This window comes from Centroberyx affinis, unplaced genomic scaffold, assembly GCF_046629955.1.
Source record: "Centroberyx affinis isolate AG114_WGS23_722 - 3 ecotype Tasmania unplaced genomic scaffold, CSIRO-AGI_Caff_v1 ptg004369l_1, whole genome shotgun sequence".
Lineage (NCBI taxonomy): Eukaryota > Metazoa > Chordata > Actinopteri > Beryciformes > Berycidae > Centroberyx > Centroberyx affinis.
This window is the reverse complement of record NW_027282064.1, coordinates 108,722-132,056: the sequence shown is the minus strand read 5'-3', so window position 1 is coordinate 132,056 and position 23,335 is coordinate 108,722. Positions and strand designations below refer to the sequence as shown.

Genomic DNA, 23,335 nt, shown 5'->3' with positions numbered 1-23,335 from the left:
TGGTACCTCAAGAATCATTGAATTGCATTGTTTAATTCAAAAATGTTATATATCCATTTCAGAAAACTGCTACTTGAAATTATCAGTTAGCAATATGCAATTATTTTGTAAGCAAAGGTCTTAAGATGACTCGTAACATTAATAGTAACCCATAATGATCTTTACTTTCATGTAGGGAGTAGGGATCTTTTTTCCCCCAAATAGAGGATCTCTCATTTTGGAATAAAACTATCCCAACACCATAAAGTCAAACATGCCATTCTAGGATTACTGATTAAGAGACAGACAGACTGGACCATTTATTATTTTATATTTTATTATTCCAGTTTCAGTTTCCCATTTATTTGCACAATAGAGTTAAGAGTCAATGCAGTGATCCACAGTTAATGAGAATGAATTGTTTATTTTCCCAGTTGTGTGTGTGTTTGTTTGTGTGTGTTTGTGTGTAGGCTAGTTGTGTTTTCAACACACACAGGTCCAGCTGAGGTCAAATCTGGTAACTGCTCATCACCACAGTGCATTAAAAGACATTTACTGCCAAGGTTAACTCTTCTTTTTTACATTTAAATATCAACAAACAAAAAGAACTCCAAATCTATTTACATGTATAGATTATTAAACCTTCCTGTTTCCAGTGAGTTAATATTAAAGATAACGAAGAGAGCGTGTCAGGTACGGTTCACATGCGTCTCTTCTCGTCATTCACAAATCCATGGAAGGCTCTCGTTTCAGGTTAAATGTCTAAATATCAACATATCTATATAAACAGAGAGAAAGAGTTGCTCTGCAACCAAAATCAAGTTAATTACATAGAATGTTCTAGAAGTATATTCATTTCATAACACTATAGATAAACTCATCTGTCTAGATTATGGGACCCCAGAGATGTGCAGACGCAGGATAGGCTGAAGCTATAGGAAAGATGTTTCTTTCTCTACGCATGGCTGTATAGAGAGTGTCAGGAATCTGGATTGAACCGAGCGCTTTTGTGAGGAGAATAGAAAACTTGTCTGTCAGAGTGTGTGCGCTCTCAAAGGCAAGAAGGAGAAACCCAAAACTCACTGAGCTGGCTCATGCATTTCATCACATTCCCACGCTTTTTCTTTTTTATCTTATTTCCTCTTACTTCAATATTCTTTAATGCTCAGCTCATGCTGCGTAGACAAGACACACACACACACACACACACACACGCACACACACACTTCCCGTTCCTCTAATAAGGCAGATGACAGGCGAAGACACAGCCTGAGGTGAGAAGCAGAAATGCCAGCCACAGGAAAAGACAGATAGGCTCAACAAAAGGTAATTACTGACTGCCACAGTACCAGTCAGTGTCATCACTTGACCTAAAATAGTAAGGGAGGAGCTGAAGTGTGTTTCTATTGCATCCTGTACGCTAAAATAGTTAGAGCAGAACTAGTATGTGAGGCAGAAAATAAAGGAAGATCAGAGAGAATTCACAGAAGATACGCAACATTGAGCTCATTTGCAGTTCTATTACTCTCATTCACATGGAGACACAGACGCACGCGCGCACACACACACGCTCACACACACACGTGAGAGAGTGGATTCTCCCGGGTGTGATGAGTTGAAGGCTATTTTTACATGCAGCATCCCCCTTTCGATGCCAGTCTGTCTTTGAAACGGGGACAGGGAAGCGCTCCCTTGGGTGCGGCTTCTAGCATATTCCTGGGTTAGCACCATTAGGAAATGTCTGCCTCCACGCAGGAGGCCCACTACAGAGTTCAAATGTTGCACCTATAAGCAGGTCGGCATTTTAAATCGCTCATGCACAGAGGTGGAATGTAAGCATGTTGACAATATTCACATTTACAGTTACTTATGAGTTAAAATACATTGCTGAAGTCTTCTCTGTACTGTCACTTTAAGGACTTTCTGTACACTGCGCCTTAACAGAAAATGGCTGAATTGAATACTGTAAGTACAACCTTCATTATGTCAATAAGTTGTCTTATGTTGTAACCAGGATAAAGACATGGAAAGTGCATTTATTGCAAGAGGTCATTCACTACAATCATCATTTTTAAATCTTATAGTCCTTGTCAGAACCGATATAAACAACAAGCATTAAAACCACATACAATCCCATGAGTCCCTGGGAGTCGGTCGCGAGGAGTGACACCAACACTTCCTGGAGCGAGTCTGTTACTGTTGACATGACAACATCCATACTTTGTAGCCAAGGTGATGACATGGCGGTGACACTTCTTCTCTACAGTTCAGGCTCGACAAGCTCACTGATGATGCTGATAAACATGATGATGTTGATGATTATAAAGATTGTGATGGTGTTTGCTGGCAGCGCCTCACACACTGACAGACGCAGGAGGTGGAAGGAAGGAAGGAGCGCCTCTGCGTCCCGGGTCACTTCCCGTGACCCACAGTAACCGTTCAGTCAGCAATGAAGTGAACAAATGTAACCGGGAAGGCCCCTCTTCTCATTGGATCACCTTCGATGTGGCCCAGCTGTGAAAAAGACAGAGGCGAGGTCACTGACTGATAATGGGTAGCTGCAGCACACACACTCTCTCTCTCACACACACACACAGAATATTTTCTGTGTGGTAGGCGGGTTGGGTCCAACAGTTCTTTTGGGATGACATAACAATTTCAATGAAACACCATCTAATGCACATACACAACACTTGACACGCTACCAAATACCATCTAATGGAGCGCAGAGTACTGAGCTACTTTAGTGGGCTAAATCACAACTAACTTCTCAGTAAAAGGTCATATTTCAAATGGTGCTTCCCAGAATATTACCTTGTGTGGCAAAGAAGACAGTAATGAAAACCTCCCTTAACATCTCCACTTAAGTCATTTTAAACGTCCTCTATACCTGAAAATAAAAAGCTTTGACATATTTCCACGCAAACAATAATCATGCAAGGCTACAGGTGATAAAATGACAAGCCACAGTATAATACTCTTGATATAAGCAATCATATTACCATCAAAGTGATTTTTTTACCATACAGCATAATCTGGGTACAGCTGAAATGTGTTAAATGTGATAAACACTACATGTTCAAACAGCCACACACCCTTTTGTCACTGCCATTTACTTTGCTTCTCCTCCGTAATGTCATTTTAATACTAAGAAATTCAAAATGACACACTGAATCTCATCAGTAGTAGCGTTATGTTGCATTATATTTCCTAGCTTAACTTCCACCTAAAACATCACAGTACGACACTCACTACAGCTGACCTCAAATGTCCATTTACGCTGCCTCATTAGTGAGCCACCATTTCAATATTTAAGACACACACAGCTTGATAAGGCTAAGGAAGGAGAGCTGAGAATGGGGGATTTGGGCGCTCCAACGGGCCCGTCCATGCAGGGACTGAGAGAGTGACTAAATACGGTCATATTTACAGAGGCGGCTCAGAGGAAAACAAGTTGCAGCTGGTCCGTGTTCAGACAAGGGGCTCCGCAGAGGAAGCAACAGCAGGCGGAAAAAGAGGAGGAGGATGAGGAGGAGGAGGAGGAGGAGGGGGGTTATCGGCCAGAATGAGGTCATGGCTTTTTACTTAGGCCACCATGGTTACCAGGCACACTCGCATCCACATGGGGCGAATGGACTAAATAGGGACCCGAACTCGACTGGTTGTGCGTTGTGCTTTGCTCTTATGCATTTATGAAGTGGTAGCGAACATATCCAGTGACAAGAACACATGCAAGCCTTTCCAAACGTAGAAATACACACACATACATGCACAAACACACACACACAGTCTAGAAGAAGATGTACAGTATTGAGAGATACTGACCCACCACTCCTGGTCCTCCTCTCCGTCCACCACGATCACCTCCCCTTCAGAGAAGGTCAGCTCGTCTGGGTTGTCTGCTACACAGTTATAGATGGCTTTCACTCGCTTCGGCCGCTGCTTCTGAGAGACAAGCACACACACAGGTTTGTTCAAGTTTGCAGAAGACAGGACTATGGGGAAGAAAACAGAAATAAGAAAAAGAAATAATGCCAAAACGCTGCTTCATCCTGTGATAACAGACTAAAGGTTCTGTAATATAATCATTATTCCTGATAATAGGCGAGGAAAGTATTATTACTCCTCCAACCCTAAAAACAAGAGAGCTAATCACTACTATACCAAAACTGATAAAGAAGCTCTTTGTCTTCGCACTGTGTGAGCACAGGAAGGAAACATACTGCATAAGTAGACACTGGAAACACTGAGACAATAGGTTGACATGCAGTGTGCATGAGAACTGCGCATGACTAATAACGACAACAAACCCTGACTTGGATCAGATACAGCAGTCAATGAATCAGTGCAGCAGTATCAATGAATGAGCACTCAATAGTCAGTCAGTCTGATGTTAATAGGAATACTGAGGGACTCACAGGATAGGCCTTCCTAGGCATGGGGGCCGGAGGCAGAGATTGACCTATGGAGTTCTGGGGGCATCCTGGCACTTCCTTAGCTGGAACAGGAAGAGGAAATTACATCAGAATGAAAACAAACTTTCCACACAACTCCAGAAGAAACTGGACTTGACAGATAGTAAAACAACTTGCATGCAACATGGTAATCTCACTGCGGTGCTATCATGCTTTTTTGTCGACTAGACAGACACAGATTAGACAAAGTTGTTATTCTGTCTCTATTATCTGTTTACTCACCTGGTCTTTCAATTGATCCTGTTCGATTTAGAGGTCCTCTGCTGAAGCTTTTATCATTGCTGAAAAACAAAAAAAATGTAATTTCAGTTGCTGGAGGATCGACTCACATCGACACAGTAACACACACAGATCTAACAGAAACCAAACTGTCTCGCTTTATAACTCTATTAACTCTTTTGGTGATTTGTAATACCATTATCAGCCCTGTGGGAGACAGAGAGACAAAAGGGCAACCACGGAAGAGAGTTATTGCTCGTCTCGCTCGAAGGGGAGCTTAGCCCGGAAGCTAATGAAGCAGCTAAAGAGAAACCATGTCGGCTCATTTCTCCTGGGGAAACAAGCATTACTAGACTTGTGTTCACAGGGGCAAAATACACAACCCCGCTGTAATGCACATTGTGCCTGTGCATGCATTATCTACGATATGGGATGACTGTACGTTTATGCTGATGTGGCATGTGAACATACTTGTGATTATGTATCTATTGTTTTCCATTGTAGCTAATGCAGCTGGGAGGAAACTGAGGAGACTGAAACACCCACAGTGTGAGGAGCTGGTGAGCTGACTCTGGCTGGCTGTGTCTGTACATCATTGTATTATTTGTGTGTGCACACGTGTTTGTTTTTGTGTGTTCCTACCCTGCAGGAGACTTGGGTGGCGCTGCTCTGGACCCCGGCGGCCCCTGGCCCGTCTTGGACTGCATGCTCATAGCCTCCATCACGCTCACCGTCTTCGCCACAGGAGGAGGGGCCAGACCTAGGACACACAGTAACATGCCTTAGTCCAAGTCACCTGCACTTTTACAACACTACCACATAGTGTTAGTAGTAGTTTATAGTTTGATTTTCAACAATTTTCACATTGAATTTGGTCAGATATTTTTTGGAGTTATAACACTTTGCAAAGGGAGTCTGAGAGAAAAAGTAATCAAAAGAATCGAATCAGTGTGAATAAGTAATCGACCCCCTAGCCGGTTAAAGGTGCTATGTGAGGTATTTTTAAGTATCAATAGATTGTCAATTGTTAATTGTGATGCCTTGACATTACTACTGTAAACAAATGAGACATGGTCGAGATGATTATGCCAGTGATTTTACCATCAGCCTTTCACTTGTTCCACCCTCTGCCATTGTGAGAAACTTTGAAAACATTAGTTTAATTTGTGCAGGAAGGACAGCGCTCCTCTTCCTGTTTTGTGCCATAAAGCAATCCAGCAGATTTTCTGTTAAATCCGACCCGGTGGCACACAATGTAAAATACAGTGTAGAGGTTGGTAGAGGCTGCCAATCTTCTCAGTGATGGTCTTGTTTGTTCACAGTTCTTATACCAATGCCTCAAAATTAATGTGGTAATGATTTATTGACGTAGCACCTTTAAATAAACACAGTCAAGGGGATAATTAAGGGCAACTACTTAAATACTTTGGTTAAAAATCAAGCATTTGAATGCCGTCAAAGTGATTATACACTGGGCTCCAGAACTGGGCTCCAGGGACATAATAGAAGAAGAACCTGTGTGAACTTAAGCCTGATGGTAAGGGCCAAAGTTTGCCTGTGTTGGCCCACATCAGGCCTGATTGTTAACCAAGAATGCAAAGAGTTGCCTGTAATCATCACTTTAACTGGTGTGAAGCTGGAGTGGGGCAGGTGGGGTCCATACCTCCAGTCGAGGTGAGTCTCATGGGGGGGACAGGAGGGTGCATGTTGGGAGGGTCAGAGGACGACCTCTGTCGCCCCACCAGGTCTAAAGAGCCAGGCTTCCAGCTAGGAGACCCTGAAGACTGACCGATCCCTCCCAGACCGGATAACTGGACTGAGGGAGAGAGAACAGAGAGAGAAAGAGATTAGAAAGAGGGAAGAAAGAGGGACGACAAAAGAGAGAAGGGCAGGGAGACAGAGAAAGACAAAGCAGCGAGAGATGAACAGAAGCAGCGAGGGCGCTGCTTCTGCATCACACTTTGCCAGAACGAGTGTCCACTTTAGAAGTCAAGCCGTTTCCATTTGAGTGTAATTGACAGAGACAGTTAATGGGGAGAGGGAATGTGCAGAATGCCGGGGCCAGGGGGTGGGGGGTGGGGGGGTGGTGGTGGCGGTGAGGTGGGCAGCGGGGGCGCTTGTTTCGCCGCTGCTCTCTTGGCAGCGCTCCAGACGGCCGCTAATGTTATTAAAGACCGACTGTAGTGGACGAGACACAAGTCAGTCAAGGCCTCTACAGCTAACGGTGAGGTTTTCTGCAGCGGACAGGTACGAGAATTTGAGTTTTTTTAATGATTAAATAATATCACACAATTATGTGTCTTTTTTATGAAACTGAATTCAGCAGTACGGCTGAAAGATATTGACAAAAAATCTAATTGCGATTATTTTACAGAATATTGCAATTGCAATTTGAACTGGGATTCATATCATGAATTTGTCTTGCCATCAATTTTTTAGAACTTTAAAATTGTTTAAAAGAAAATTGATTGTTTGCGATTGATTGATAATTGTCAGTGTGCAGGGATTACTGACTGAGTATGATGAAAGATTTTCACCAATATTGTACTTGATTCATGGACCAAAGATTACCTGGAACACTAAAACACCTTGTTTAGAACTTTTTGGACGCAACTTAAGCAATTAATTGCAGCCTGTGCGATTCGGAAATTGCAGATTTTGATTTTTTTTTTTCAATTAATTGTTCAGCTCTATTCAGCAGCTCTGTCATATAGCGCCCTCTAACCACTCAGTTGAAAACAAGCCAAGTCAATTCTACCCTCTGCCATACAGGTAGATTTCAGAGCCAGAGACAGTTCACACCTGCTGGCTGCTGCTGTATTGGAAGTGGATGTAAAGCCAATCCTGCTTAATGGACTGTTTTCTATCAGAGCACTGAGCCGTACGAGGCCGACTACACCCGCTGAAGAGGTCAAGAACTTTATGGAAAAGCAGCCCATCCCTCACTCTCCGATGTGACCGTCCCTGCTTCCTACCTGGAAACCTCTGTGGTGTTGAAATGGGTCAAAGCTCCACACAAGTCATATCACCCACGTGCCAATTAACAAAAAGGCCACGGCTACCAAATGAGACTTTACAATCACAGATAGAGCTAAATGAGACCTTTCCATTTGAGATTATCACACCCCAAGACAGGCAAAGAGCTTAGATATGGGTCAGAGAGGTTATCAGGTTTAGCTGGATTGTAATATATCATCCTTTTTATCCATCTATTTATCCATCTAAACTCTAACAGAGTGCCAAAATGATCAAAATAAATTCTGCCTAAAATGAGATGTACTTCCACACACAAATCCACATTTATTCTAGCATTATTCGAGCTCTGATGCTGTTTGTACTCCATGTCTTCACCTAAATTCCTCGGGGGCAGGGGCGGGGCGGAGGTGGTGCCGGGCTGGCCGGGCGGAGGCGGGGTGGTGTTGAGGATGGTGCCGTAGGTCTCGTTGTTGACCAGGTTGGGCATGTAGCCTCGCTGCTTGTCCTTGGCCAGGCTGACGGCATCCCGGGCCAGGGAGGCCGGGCTGGGCTGCAGGTGGGAGTTGCTGCCCGGCGTGTAACAGCTGACCGGACGTTCCTCTCTGCGATGGGGGCTGGGCTGGAGGGGCAGCAGGAGGTCAACGGGTCAGGACGGGACAAAGGTATGGTGAGCACGGCGTGTTAGAGGCTTTTCTGAGGAACTTACAGTATGTGATGTCTGTGATTATGTGATGTGAGGAGGTAGCAGGTAATATTGAGCATATTCAGCATATGTATTGTTAGACAGGATGAAAGAGAAAGAAGTGCACAAAGGTGTGAGTCAAAGTGTGTGTATCAATGTAAATAATCATATGCAAGTATATGTGATTGCTTGCTTTTGCCATCAGGGCCAGTAGATTTTGGAGCACCCTGCCTGAGGAAATCAAATTTAGCATCATCTTTTAAATCACTTTAGACTTGGTTTTGTGTAATATTTTGGATTTCACCCACTTTTGGATCTTGTGTTGTTTATGTATGTATTTTTAACCACTTCTCTTTAGAAAAGAAAAAACTAAATTGGCGCTACCACACCTTACAACCAAGAAGCATGAACTAGATAAAGGTAGAAAGGAAGAACAAATTCAGCTTCTCTCTGAGAGTTTTTATGTACCAGTCTTCACTGGTACATAAAAACCAAAGTGTTTATCAGGTTTCATCAGGTTGGTTTTTATGCACCAATAAAGAGCGTTTTTTAGAACACCCATCGGCCTTCCAAGAGTAGCCGAATTTGTTCTTCCTAACCACTTTTTCATTTTAATATTCTTGTTTTCATGCCTCATTTAAAGCACTTTGTGAACTCTGAGCTTTCAGATAAGTGCTATGTTAATACTGTTTACTATTCTTCTTATAAAACTGTCTTCTCCCTCTCACCTTCTCATCCAGATCCTCGTCACTCTCATCCAGGTCCTCGTGCTGCAGGCACCATTCATACTCAACATGGACGTGGGCGTTGAATTTCCCTGCCAGCGCTTGGTTCAGCTACACACACAAGCAAATGATTGATAGCATTTTAAGATGGGGTAAGTTTGCAAGCATAAATCAAATCTAACCATAGCAACGTGCAGCGACAGACAGCCGAGTGAACTCACCAGCTCCTCACATTGTAGGTGTTTCAGCCTCCTAGCAATGTCCAATGGTGTCTCCCCAGCCTCATTAGCTACAAGGGAAAACAACAGAAACATATAATCATTAGTGTGTCCACATGCCACATAAAGACAAACACACAGCCCGTTTTTTTTCTTCCATTGACTCTGATGTGAGAAATGTATAATTAGACTGTTTCCCACACTAAACAAGTCTCTGCTTTCTCTCCGTCCTCCCCGTCTCCCTCTATCTATCCATCATGGTGTTTTGTTGACGTCAGACTGGAGCGGAAAGATTAGTGTTGTGAGAAAGAGTTGTCAGGGTCTGTTGGCAAAGCCCGCACCTCTGGGAACTAAGCCTGGAAGACTTCATCCAAGGGGTGTGTGTGTGTGTGTGTGTGTGTGTGTGTATGAGAGGGAGAGAATGAGAGATAGTGAGAGAAAGAGAAAGTGTGGGAGAAAAAGACGGACAGTCAGATAGAGAAAGAAAGACAAGAACGTGTTTGCACTGTAGCCAACACCAATAACTCAGCACAGTTCATTGTACAGTGTTGTGTTTCATTCCTTTGGAGTCCAGGTGTGTGTGTGTGTGTGTGTGTGTATGGGTGCGTGTGCTAGAGAGAGAGAGAAAGAGAGATTAAGAATGACAGCAAGGAAGAGACACACAGATTTTCAGAATGTGTGAGAGAAAGACAGAGAGAGACACAGACAGGAAAAAGAGAGAAAGACGAGGATTTGCGAACGCGCCTCAGCCTCATGTTCACTGTACACTGTTGGTGTGTTTTTCTTACCCATCTCTATGGAGGCCTTGCCCCGCAGCAGCAGTTTCAGACACTCACTGTTGTCAGTCAGGCAGCAGTAGTGCAGCGCTGTGCTGCCTTTGGCTGTCTGCTTATCCAGATTCACACTGCCAGAGGAACGCAGTCAGAGAGGGGAAAACTTTATATCACAATGTTGGATGTTGAAACTGAAACCTCACTTTTTCCTGTCCTGCATTACGGAGAAACGATCTTTCTCTCTCTCTTTCACTGGATATCTAGTTTCTTCCAGCAGATGTCACATACTCACAGATTAACATCCGTCGGAGACAAAAATGGTAAAACAAGCCCCATCTAGATTGTTTTTTGTTCTGGGTTGCTACCCAGCTGTGGAAACCTAACATTAAAATAGTGGATTATGTCGCCCATGAATGATGCAGGCAAGATACATCATGCCTCCAAGTTTCATTAAAATCGGACCAGTAGTGTAGCTGTTATGGCCTTTCAAAGTTAAACATTTTGACCTTTAATTATAGCGCCTACATCAGGCCAATCAGTGTATTTTTTTTTTATTCTGGTAAACAGTGCGAAGACGCATCGTCCCTCCAAGTTTCGTCAAAATCAGACCAATGGTGCATTTTGTCAAAAAAAAGAAAAGAAAAAAAAGACACAATACAACAACACTGAAACACAAATTAGTTTTCACCCCTCGTAGTTTTCTCGATTTGTTTACCTGTTCTGAGTGAGGAAGTCTACGATGTGAAGAGAGGTTCTATCCACCAGCCTGACTGCTAGATGGAGAGCTGTCTCCCCTTGTTCCTGAAATTTTAAAAAACTAAACAGTTACATAATACATCTGGGAATATGAGTTCCTTGAAGAGAGTCATGGAAGAAGATAGAGAGAGAGATGCAACAGAATAATATGAGTCCCCTTCTGGTAAACATTCATCACATAGCAAAAACAAAAATATTTTCAGCCCAGCCAGACAAACAGATGTAGAAGCCAAGCATTGAATTACAATGGGACAATGCAATTTTCATTGGCTTTTCAGAGACCAAGTCTTCAGAACAAAGTCCCCCGATGTCAAAGTGTCGACTTTGTCTGAGAGGTTTCAACATCAACATAAAAGAACAGACACAGCTTCAAGCACAGGTAAGTCCCACTACTGAAGGTGTACTGACGTGTCCGTTGGCCAGAGGGATGGGCTCCATGAGGTCGACCCCCTCGGCGTAGACCTGGATGAGGGAGAAGATGTCCCGGGCCTTCACCGCGTCGCACAGCGTGTGGAGCCTGGACGTTGCGTCGGGACACTTCCTCCTGGCGAAACGCTTCTCTGTGTACTTCGCTGTGATGAAGTCCTTCCTCGCCTGCCTGCTCACACCAAAAACGGGGAGAGAGAGAAATGAGATGCAGCAATCAGAACACAAATAAATCCTCACATAAATTAAAATTATCTTAGGCTTCTATTCAGTTAAGTAATAACTTATTCATCCAAGTGTGAAAGAGGTTTATTGAAGATCAGTTGTACCAATTACTTTCCTGTATCCAACCAAGTGTGTGAGAGTGTGTGTGTGAAATAATATAATAACTCCTAATGATTTCAACCGGCAATGGGATCACACTGTTAACCAAGAATAAATAAATGAATAAATAAATAATAAAATCGGCAATCGGAATCGGCTCCAGAAAACTGATCCATGCATCCTTAGTTAAAAGGTGCCAATAGGTCACAGTGAGGTGTCACCGGTCGTCGATCGGCTGGGGCCGAGTGTAATGTGAACCTCAGTGAGAGGGTTGGGCGAGCAGGAGGAAGGGGGGAGGAGGAGAGAGAAGGAGAAGGGGGAGAGGTCATAGGAATGAGAGAGAGAAGAGAGAGGGGGTGTGGAGGAGAGAAGTTGGAGGGATGACTTACATGTCACTGGCAGGGTTGGGTTTGACCACATTTTCAGCACTTAGACAAGCCTCCATGATTTCATTAAAGCCTGCATTCCCCACATTCTTGGCCAGCTGTGGAACACACACACACACACATACACACACACACACACACACACACACACACACACACACACACACACACACACACACACACACACACACACACACACACACACACACACACACACACACACACACACACACACACACACACACACACACACACACACACACACACACACACACACACACACAGACACACACACACACAGACACACACACACACACGCACAGACGCACAGACGCACATCAAAACAAACTTGAGCAACAGAGTCCATTTAAGTGTAAATGAGCGTGCCATCTTCTGCACTACACATTTATTTCAAACCCATTTCACTGTCCTTGCCAGTTACACTCATACTTCCATCAATACCTATTAGTGCCTCTGGATTGTATGTGTGGAGCTTTATGAATTGCATAACGCCCGTCTCATTGTGGCTAGTACAACTGGCGTCTAACAAGGAGGAAAGTAATCATGGCTGGAAGCATTTAATCCCGAGCAACCCACAGGCAGTAAATCTCTACACCAAACAGCGATTAGAAAAGCCCAATGAAATGTCAACTATTCTGTCTGCAGAGACTTCCAGAGGAGAGAGAGGAGGAAGAGAATGAGGCCAAGGGTGTTGCTGCTCTCCTTTCCTCTCCCCACATCCACCTCATTCCTCCTATCTCTATCTACTGGCCCTCACTTCCTCATTTCCTTTCCTTTCCGCTACTCCCATTTCATTCACCTCATCCTTCCTTGCTCTGTTCCCTCTTTCTCTCCCCTTCCCTCCTTCTCCTCCATTTTTATCATGCCTAAAAATCTCTGGAGAGTTTTATATGGGAAATCAATACAATGGAATGAGTCAAACCCCCCCAAAAAAACTGTGATTCGGTGAGAAGACGGGATGCGGAGCGTGATTTACCAAGAGCTCTGAGGTGCTGAGTACATCCAGAGTGAGGGACTGGATCCTAGAGTAGTGGACTCCCAGCTCCCTGTGGATCCCGGAGCATTCAATACAGGTCAGGACGCCCAGGTTGGTGGACAGCCACGTCGGGCCTGGGAGAGAGGGAGAGAGGGAGAGAAAGTTGGGGGTGGGGGATGATGAAATAGCAATGGAAAAGCAGAGAGAGAGAGAGGGATGAGGTGAAAGATGTATGAGGGGAAAAAGAGAGGGGACAGGTATGACACGCTGTCCTTGGGAAAAAAAGCGCTGCAGCCAAAGTATTTTCTGAAGCACGTTAGCAGACTTTGATGTGTCCTTGCGGAAAGCTGTGGGGCTCTGGAGCCGTAATAGCTGGCCAAAGGGCTTTTTACTATCTCATGCTGCACAATGTCAGAGGAAAGTGACCAGGCTGAAGTGTAATAAAGTCTGCCCTAGATACTCTGCTTGTATACAGTATGTGTGCAGGTGTATGTATATGTGTGTCTTATATATAGGAGTACATATGTCTGCAGGAGGCAATTTGATGGGACTTGAATTATTTGAAGAAAACTGTGCAACATTACATATCCAGTCTGCAAGAGTGTTTCACTTTATTAACCAAGGACTTAAGTTGGCCACAATCATGTAAAAAAAGGTGCCATAATTTGTTTTAATTTTGTGCTATCAATCATTCTGTGAGGTCAGGTTCTCCCATCCATCTTTGCCACTCACTGGGTGCCCCGCAGTCGCAGCACACGTCGTTGCCTGTCATCCTCTTCACCTCTCCCAGGATGGCCTTAGTCAGCTCCTGCACGATGTTGTTTTCGCCGACGTGTTGGTCCCCTTTAAAGGCCTGGTTCAACGCCTCCTCCTTACTGTTCTGCAGCACCGAGATCCAACTGGGGGAGGAGAGACAGGAGAGGGGAGCAGAGGAGACAGGAGACGGAGAGGGAGAGGGGATGGTGAAAATTAGAAAAATTAGGGAGATGGAGGAGAGGAAAGATGACAGCAGGTGAGAGGAGGGAATGGGAGCAGGAAAGATAAAGGCAAAGTAGGAAGGTGAAGGAAAAGGAGGTGTGAAGGAATGGGAGAGAGAAGACGACGAGAAGGGATGGAGAAGGAGAGATAAGAAAAGGACAGGGAGGGTTGGGAGGAAGACGAGAAGAGAAATGGAAGGACGATGTAAGGAAAGAATAAAACCAAAAAAGGAAGGAAACAAACAAAGTCAGATTGGAATAGGAGGCAGTGAGCGCCGAATTGGCAGGGAATGGGAGGTAAAGACGAGGTCAAGCTTATAACTGGGTGTGAGGTAGGAAGTGTGTGGTTCGTGTGTGGAAAGTGGCCGAGGTGGTAAACAGGATGCACTTATGATTGAGTACGTGCCACACACACACACACAAACACACACACACACACAAAAAAGGATCAGGCACTTACATCTGACAGTCTGGGTCGTCCTCGGCCTGAAAGTGATATGTTCTGTCATCTAAAAGAAAAGGAATGTGTGACAGAACAGAAGAGAGGAGGAGAAAGAGGAGAGGAGGGCGTTAATCAAAGAGTAGTAGAGATGAAGCAAAAAGCTCTAAGCAATTCCCTAAAGAGGATCATCAAAGATTCCCACTGACAGGTCGGAGTGAGCGTAGAGCTGAATGGAAAACTAGAAACACTTCCATTGTAGCCCTTTTTTCTGTCTTCAGATGTGAATCACTGCCTAATAGGCAGGGCAACGGAGAACTATTTTTACACAACTGTATCCAAAGCAACTTGAATTATGCCTCGTCTCCAGTTGGCAGGGCTTAGCTGTGCCGCAGCTTCTCTTACTCAAAGCATCTTGACTGTCTTGAGAATCTGGCCAAACCTGGCTGGAACATGAGCCAGCCGGACACGTTTCACACCCAGACCAGACCCGACCCAACATGGCCACAGGCTATTGATTCTAAATAGACCGTTTCCTGTGTAGCGTGGAAAACTGTGCACAGCATCCAGTTTTAACAGTGGTGTTAAATTGATATCTCTGACAAAATACACAATTGGGAGAAGAATAAACAATGAAACTGGCTATTGTCTGCCATCTGTTTTGCTGTTACCTCACTCTGGGACTGAAACTAAATGCTAGAGTGAGGTGCGCAAGATGTGCTCGTTATTTTAAAATCCTGCTGCTCTTTGGCTTGCTGGCTAATCAAAAAGATTTCAAAACCACAACGTAATGTACCTTGGCTACGCCTGGCTGGGCTGAACAGAGCTGATGGAAATAAGGCATTAAAGTGTACACACATAGACTTGAGGGAGAACAAGAAGGAAAAGAGGTGGTAAGCAGTGAGACTAGGAGATAAGAAAGGGGAGATACAAGGGAGGAAGAAGGAACAAACATTGGACGGGACAGAGAAAGAGAGAGGGATGAACTTACGGGATATGAGGTCAAAGCTCTTCTTCTCTTCAGGATTGTGTTTCACCTGGCAGGTGAGCAGGTTGAGTTTAGCTGGAGGCCGGTTAGCCTGAGAGAAAGAGATGTTATGCTGTATTTAACCATGTCTGATGGCTGCGAGAGCGGACTGAAACATCTGAGAAGCAGCTATGTGTGAGATGGACTGCATCAGTGAGACGAGGTGACTGCGTGAGACCTAAATCTCAATTTTGGGGGAAAAAAATAGGGATCTATGGGTCAAATGAGGCTGAGCTGGAGTGAACTGAGGCAGCGATGCAAGAAGAATGCTAACTTGCTAACTTGGCCTGCGCTCTCTGCTGCATGGCGTTAATGTATTCATGGCTAATGGGTAAAGATAATGACAGGCTAGGGAGCAGGCCTGATGCCAAGACACACTGCATCTGTAATGTGGGTAAAGCGGTAAGGACCAAATGAAGCGTGTGTATGTCTATGTAAATGTGTGTGCATCGAGTGTGTAAGACAAGACTTATTCTAATTGTCCGTATGTGATCAGCCACATGTTCAGATTCACTCCTGTCTTCCCTTCAGCTCTATTTATCAGAGCAGAGAGACAGAAAAGTGCTAGAAAGTGACAGAAAAGATTAGATTTGCTTACTGTGCCATGTGAGATGGTGAGGTATCCGTTCTTTACTGTGCACTTTCTCTTCTGCCACACTTTCCTCAACCTGTGACACACACACACGCACACACAGTGACACAGTGAGTGAATTCACATAACTAAACAGACAATTCAATATTTAATACGACCGCATGTTACAAGTATGATTCCTCATAAATATACAGAACACATTATGCATTAGTTATGACACACAGGCTGAGCGGGGTGTTCACATCTATAGGAAAACACTACGTCATTGGTGTAAAGCTTAGAGTGCCGTGATACTGTCTGATGCTCATTTCCATTCAAAAGAATAGAGTGGTGGCTAACAAAACAGCACACAAAAAACCCACAGTACATTCCAAAACATCAATGCAAACCTCAGTGTCCTCGGTTTCTTTTTTCGCTTATTTGTATGCAAATTGTTTCAGCCTCGTTTCAGTCCCTACATGTCTACTTTGAAGACTCACCCGTCACTTTTCTTGTAGAGGTGCCCGCTGCGCTCTGTGCCGTGCTCCTTGTTGCCCTGCGGCTGGTGTAGGCTGTAGGTGGCGCTCTGCCGCACCTGGGAATCCTGGGAAAATGCACACAAATACACAAACACAGAGCAACCAAGTTATGTAAATGACAACAATACACTCCTTTTCATATTCCATTAAAAAAGCAGCAGCTGCGTATAGGAATAACAAAGAGCGTTAAGTGACTCCTTCCTAAACTCTCCTGCTTGACCCTCTTCTGACCTCCTCCTCTGATAATTAAGAAGATGGTATGGACTATGGGAAGATTCCTGTTATGAGCCAGTATCCTATTCTTCTGTTTATCCAATTATTGTATGCAAGTGTAAATGAAGGAGAGGAGAAAATGAGAGGAGCCTTTACAGCAGTGAGATCAGGGCCAGCAATTAACAGCAATTGGCCAAGAGCCTGTCAGCAGCATTTTATCTGGTAGCAGTTCTGAAGGACATGGAAAATCACATCTTAATTATAAAATTGGATGCAATTTGATTTGATATAATTTGATTTTGAAGTTTGACTGCAAAGTAACAACAGTGACGAGGGAAAGGACCGAACAAAGGCCAGGATCTGGCATGAGTGATGTCAGTTCCTGTTAGGAAATGCTCCAGGAAACAGAGAGGATGACCTTTGAAGACGGCCGACTGAAGTGAAGTACAACAATCTCTGTTATCACCAGACACACACAGTCAACAGGAAAAACTGGGAAGAGCAGGACTGCAGCTCCAGCTCAAGCTTTACTAATTGAAAAGTCATTTGGACTACATAACACAATTGATATGAACCGAAGTACTGAAACATTGCAATGTCAGTGTTGAACAAACACACATACATCATCTTTAGAGGCTGCTGCCACAAAATAATAAGTGCAATAACTGCAAATGGAAAACAAAGCATTCATCTACAGTATGCGCTACAACAGACACAGCACCACAATGAAAATAGGACGCAAACAACCACAGAAAAGGGGTTTCCAAGAAATCCACTTACTCTCCTAGACTTGTTTCACAAAAGACGGAGGCAGAGGAAAGAGAAGAGAGCATTCTTCAGATGAGACTGTGGGCTGCTGTGGTTTACAGCACATATAACACTTCAATAACCATACAGCTGGAGTCGGTTCAAACTCAATTCAGACCAATTCATCAGGTGGTACAGTAAATGGAAACAGCAATTCTTATACAAAATTAATAGGAATATTTCTTCTCCAAAGAATTTGTATTCTCAGTCATTTCAAGACAGATTAAAGATTTATCTTATGGCCAAATGTTTTGCATAAGATATTTAATTGAAAATCAACCTCCTGAATTGTCTGAAATGAGGCGGTGTGGACCCCAACACAGTCAGTCATAGAAAAGTAAAGAAGAGTTGAAGGTGAAAAGAGTAGTGAGAGTTAGGATTATGTATATCCAATACAATCTCATTTTAGAGGAGATTTATGGGAATAAAGCAGATTAAAATTGGCTGTTTGACTGACATGTTCTTTGACATTGAAAGGCCAGTGAGGCAGCACTATCTGTGTGTGTGTGTGTGTGTGTGTGTGTGTGTGTGTGTGTGTGTGTGTGTGTGTGTGTGTGTGTGTGTGTTACCTCCTTCTGCTCCACCTGCAGTGCCGACTTGAGGACGTCTCGTAGCTGAGACAGCTGCTTCCTCTCCTCGTCCTGCACCTGCTTTATCTGTTGTGAGGGAAGGGTTGAAAAGAGAGGGAACGTAATCATCATATAATGAAAGAGTTAGGAGACAGAAGTCTGCTTGCCTGGTACTGTAACTGTACTTCCCATAACTATTACTGTACATAGGCAACACTTGGTCACTGGATTCTGTTTGTAACCAATGGCAACACTTTAATGCTTTAATTCGGATGTTGTATTCCAGGGGTTACCAAACTTTTTTCACATCAAGGACCCCTAAATAAATACACTTTAGACCACAGACTCCCATTTCAGAAATGTTTTGACCCAGGGACCAAAGAACAAAAGTAAAGTCTGCACACTAAAAGCCGTTCCCAAGGTATGTAAATGTTTTAAAACCTGGATATGTGACATTTCATGCAAAGTACGCTTCATCAGACTCGTTTCTATTTTCATTCTGTGTTGCATTCTGTCCATCACCCTAAGATTGGGATATGGTTTTACTTTGGTTCGTCCAAGGAAAAGATTTTTGTTGACTGTCTCTACTGTAAGTGAAACCTCTGATCAGAATAGTCAATCTGATGCCTTCTGTCAAAGTGCAACCTTCTAAAGAATGAAGTAACAGTGAATTGAGCTAGTCGCCATTTTGCTGGGGACCCCCTGGAACCCGCTGAAGGACTCCTTGAGGTCCCTGGACCCCAGTTTGGGAACTAATGTTGTTCTTCAATTCAGCGCTGGATGCATATACCAGAGAAGAGAGCAGGATGAAGGAAAAGAAACCAGGGTTGTTGGTGTTCTCACCGTGTGCAGATCTGTGGCCAGTTTCTCTATGGAAGGCTTCAGGTTGTCCACTGCCTTCAGGCCATCCTGAAAGAAACTGTCAACAGAAAGTACATCAGTGCATCTCCCACCACAGCATGCACACTTAAACCTCTCAGAGTGTGTGTGTGTGAGGTGACAGCTAGTCTTTTGGGGTCCACATAAAAAAACACAGTACAATCACAGATCAAAAGCAACATATTATCCCCCCACCACATAAAAATAACAACTAAAATAACAACACAATGACAAAAGGACATGCAATAGATATGTATACATCAAATTATTGATGTATACAAACCTTGTATCTCCCAAATATAAAATTTTCAGGAACTAAGAAAAACACCCTTGTTTTCAGCTTGACCATCATGCATTTTTCAGTTTATCTAATGGGTTCTGAAAGGGTTTCATAAGCACCAAAGGGCCGCAGAATGTTCCCAACCCATAGTTTTCCCACACAACAACAGCGATATATTAAATGTAAATATAGCTAGATATAGCATTTGTATGCATGTGTCTCTTACTTGCACTGTGCATGGAAGTACTTGATGAGGTTCTGCAGCAGGTCCACCCCCTTCTTGATTTTGATCTCGTTCACTTTGAGGAGATACTGTTAATGTGTGAGGAATACAGATACAGTTACACGGGGTTACACCAGGTTCAGTCAGAGGGAACGGCACTTCTAAAGGCTCGGAAAACTTTATTAATGCCCCATCTGAAATTAATGCTATTCCTTTGATCACAAATCATGACACTTCAAAGTAAAAGTCATCTTTCAAGTAAAGCTTTATAAAAAGGTGCAGACCATAGAATTTTTTTTTTCTCTTTCAGACTTCTAATTTGAATCAGTGTTTTCTATTTAGTTTCACTAGAGCCATCATAAAGCACATATGATTTGACTTTTTCTACCCACAGTTGTATGCTTACTATTATGTAATTCAAGATTTATATTCCAAAAGGCTACATATCCATTTTGGGGGAAAAAAACCCCATCTTACTCTAAGTTTGAGTTAGAATAAAATATGTAGGATATAGTCTGTAAAAGTGTCACCATTTTGTCAAGAAAAGACTTGAGTCATTATGTAAGAGTAGGTATTACATTTTTCATGTTATGTTTTTTGATGCTTTTTCTATTTTGGAATGAAACAATTTGATAATTTGCTACAGAAAGGATGAAAACTGTGCATCAATCAGATTGCGATGTCCAACAAACCTCACACATCTGCAGCTGGAAGAACCTCCTCTCCTTCTCCATCTCCTCAGCAATCTCCGCCCCGCTAATCTCTGTCCTGATCATCCCGTGCTGCCTCGCGTGCTCCTTCTTCTCCTTCTCTATCTTGGTGCTGGCCGAAAGTGACATCACAGGGGTCAAAGAGCGCACCACACCACCCGTGGCAACACCACGCAAAAAAAAAAAAAAACACACACACACAGACACTCCACATATCCCCCACAGGCAACCAGGAAAACACACACACCACACAAAAGGAGGGGAGGCACCGTTTCATGCAACAGGGCATTCTTTTCCATATGCTGTTTTCGTTAACAGCATATTCCCTACAAAAAGGATGCAGTAGTTCGCTCCCGCTCAGAGAGACAGGAGGAGTGTGTCTGTGACCCCGTGATGTGTTGGGTTCAGGTTTGAGAGCTGTCCGGCCTCGTTCATGCGCTCGGATCTGGCTATAGCCACAGCGTCTGACCATCAAGATGGGCTTCACTCTCTGATGTTCAGCTATGTTCTGATGCGTCTACCTGACCTGCAGCTACAGGCCCAATACAACTACAACCAAAAAAAAAAAAAAAAATGAATCAAGGCCATTCCAAAACAGAAACGATGTTGAATCATAACAAATCCTGACATTAAGGAGGGGGTTGTCAAGCTTGGATCAAAGTGGTGTGACTGCATGAGCCAGCTTTTAAAACTTTTATTGATCTAATATGACATACAGTTATATTATATATTCCTACACTTTTCCATTAACCTCTTACTCCCTTTATATTGTGATTCATGATGTCACACCACTTTGGAGGAGGGGGGGAAAAAATCACTTCATTCCTCTCCATTCCTGCCATTGCACCATAAATATCTGGTCTCCCTCAAGCAAAGTGGTTTGTTTTCACTTCTTTATTTTGAGCCCATACTCTGTCTGGGTTTCAAACCAGGGTCCGCAGCCACAACCAGCTGCAGTATGCATTGTTAATACTGTAGACATCTACACTGTTAGTCAGCACATGAATCCTCAGCAACGTTACAGTACTATCTACGTTGGGACTAAGAGAGAGACACGTGTTAGCTAGACTGTTTGGCCACCTGCCAAACTGACAGAGTTGTTCAACGATGGGGCTGGGGATCCATACCCTTTCAGTCCGGTCAGTTCAGGAAGGGAATTATCAATTAAGACATAAAGAGAAAAATACTTTACATGGGTCATTTCATCTACTAAGTGATAATTTAGAAAAAAAAAGTCCTCATTCCAGTCACTGAATTTCAGATTCAACACGCTTCCTGAATAGACGGCATTGAAAGTGAGTTGGCCCCCGACCCAGAGAGACACGGAGATTGAAAACAGAACTCAAAACTGGAGGGACAGACGGACGCAGAGAGCTCGCAAACCAGTTTAGGGCAGCCGGGGTCGACGCTGTGTTATGGCCAAATAGTTTCATCTCTCTCTGTCTGTGAATATGAAAGGAGTTCTGTTATTGTGACGGCAGACAGCAGAGACATCAGAGATATGATCACGGGACCGATCGGCTACGACCGGAGGATCATCGAGGAGGAAGAGCAGCAGGATATGGCGGGGCGTATGGGTGTTTTTCAATCAGGCAGACAACTGGGCTCCATTGATAGCAGACAGAGGGCATCAATGGAGTCAAATCATAAGGGGGGGGGGGTGGGGGGGTCAGGAACAGTCACATAGCATCCGGCTGAACTCTCGGTTTCAGTACAAAGTCAGTACTGTCTCATCGGATTGGTTTGGAGAAGAAAATGTATTACCCTTTCAGTAAAGAATGTCCTTTGCAGCTTGAAAAATATATAAAAGTGCTATAAAATTTCATGTATCCTTTGCATGCACAATCACAATGGCGTGTCAGTGCAAATGGTGTGTCAACGTGAAGGTGAAGTGAAAAGGTGATGGCAAGGGTTGGTTATTCACATTATCGAGGATGTGGTGATAGAAAATCACAGGGGGAGGTTAGAGGGGAGAGTGGTTAGTCAAGACAGTCAGACAGGGACAAGACACTTATTACACTTTTCTTTCAAACATACTGACAGACTCCAACAGTCTGAATCACTGCTGCAAACACTGTATAGCAAATTGAAACTGTATCTAATGATGACTGTCTCTATATACTGTATAATCACAAGGTTTAAAGAACTGGATCAGAACTGGACAAACCATAGAATGGCTGTTTTTTATTTACTGTGCTTATATTACCAAACAGCGGTTGATTAGATATATTAAGATTCTTACACTTTTGTTTCGTAGTCCTTCCAGGCTTTATCAAAAGGCTTTTTCAGATCCTGTGGAAATACAAGAAAAAGGACAAAAAATTATATTTAAAACAATGGTCAGGAGTATAATCGGTGTACTCAAATACATCCAAGTAAAAAAGACAGCAGGAGAGCTGTGGTTTAACCCCAACAACACTGGCTTGAAAGCAAGAAATTATGCATAGGGCTACACACACACAAGGATACAAACACACACACATGCACACACACACACACACACACACACAATCAGGAATCATTGCAAAGATATGCACCACGACCCTGGTCAATAATAACCTGTTCTTACAAGTTCAGCAGAATACTTTCCTCTCTCACTAATGGACAAAGCTAGTGTGTGTGTGTGTGTGTGTGTGTGTGTGTGTGTGTGTGTGTGTTTTATCGCTATTTGAATCAGTAAGCAGAAACATCCTCTTCACAGATGTAGGGCAGCCCACAGCTGTCTCAGCGGGAAAACTGGGCGAGGTTACGGCTGAGGGTTTGGAAAAGGCAGGAGTGCGGTGTGATTGTTTTTGCCAATCGTGACGTGAAGCCACCGGTCACTCCGATCAGGGGCAACACTGATTTCTCATCGTCGTGGGTGTGCGTTCAACAGCTGCTTGAGCAAAATGCTTGATTAAATGACCTTCCTACCGCTGTGGCGCTGATTAAACAGCGATTAGGACAAACAAAAGCAGAAATTACTCGGTGCAATTGGCCATGTCATTCCCTAAAAAAAACACTGCAACAGAAATAATTGTCATCTACAACCAGAGCCAGGGAACCAGTGAAAGCTGCTCAACAGCTTGCAGCAATAACATGACGAGGACTATGTAGTAGTTAATTGTTAAGTGTTTGAATGTTCACTCGGTAATTAAACACCAAATGTAAACTGCGTAAAGCGCC

General features: G+C 43.6%; 1 protein-coding gene across 1 annotated transcript in view; it reads right to left on the bottom strand.

Annotated features, from left to right (window-relative positions):
* Positions 1-245: 245 nt before the first annotated feature.
* Positions 246-23,335, bottom strand: part of asap2a (ArfGAP with SH3 domain, ankyrin repeat and PH domain 2a) — a 56,663-nt gene continuing 33,573 nt past the window's right edge. Inside the window, exons 5-28 of the mRNA XM_071543723.1 lie at positions 22,413-22,462; positions 20,153-20,282; positions 19,464-19,549; positions 18,922-18,997; positions 18,079-18,165; positions 16,451-16,554; positions 15,978-16,047; positions 15,344-15,431; positions 14,374-14,422; positions 13,669-13,835; positions 12,937-13,070; positions 11,943-12,037; positions 11,212-11,401; positions 10,763-10,848; positions 10,063-10,178; positions 9,278-9,345; positions 9,060-9,167; positions 8,025-8,268; positions 6,337-6,489; positions 5,316-5,433; positions 4,677-4,735; positions 4,398-4,477; positions 3,805-3,924; positions 246-2,493 (exon numbers count right to left, since the gene is read on the bottom strand). Of these exons, the coding sequence (XP_071399824.1) occupies positions 2,419-2,493; positions 3,805-3,924; positions 4,398-4,477; positions 4,677-4,735; positions 5,316-5,433; positions 6,337-6,489; positions 8,025-8,268; positions 9,060-9,167; positions 9,278-9,345; positions 10,063-10,178; positions 10,763-10,848; positions 11,212-11,401; positions 11,943-12,037; positions 12,937-13,070; positions 13,669-13,835; positions 14,374-14,422; positions 15,344-15,431; positions 15,978-16,047; positions 16,451-16,554; positions 18,079-18,165; positions 18,922-18,997; positions 19,464-19,549; positions 20,153-20,282; positions 22,413-22,462 (2,553 nt within the window). The 3' untranslated portion in view covers positions 246-2,418. The remainder of the gene's footprint in view (positions 2,494-3,804; positions 3,925-4,397; positions 4,478-4,676; positions 4,736-5,315; positions 5,434-6,336; positions 6,490-8,024; positions 8,269-9,059; positions 9,168-9,277; positions 9,346-10,062; positions 10,179-10,762; positions 10,849-11,211; positions 11,402-11,942; positions 12,038-12,936; positions 13,071-13,668; positions 13,836-14,373; positions 14,423-15,343; positions 15,432-15,977; positions 16,048-16,450; positions 16,555-18,078; positions 18,166-18,921; positions 18,998-19,463; positions 19,550-20,152; positions 20,283-22,412; positions 22,463-23,335) is intronic.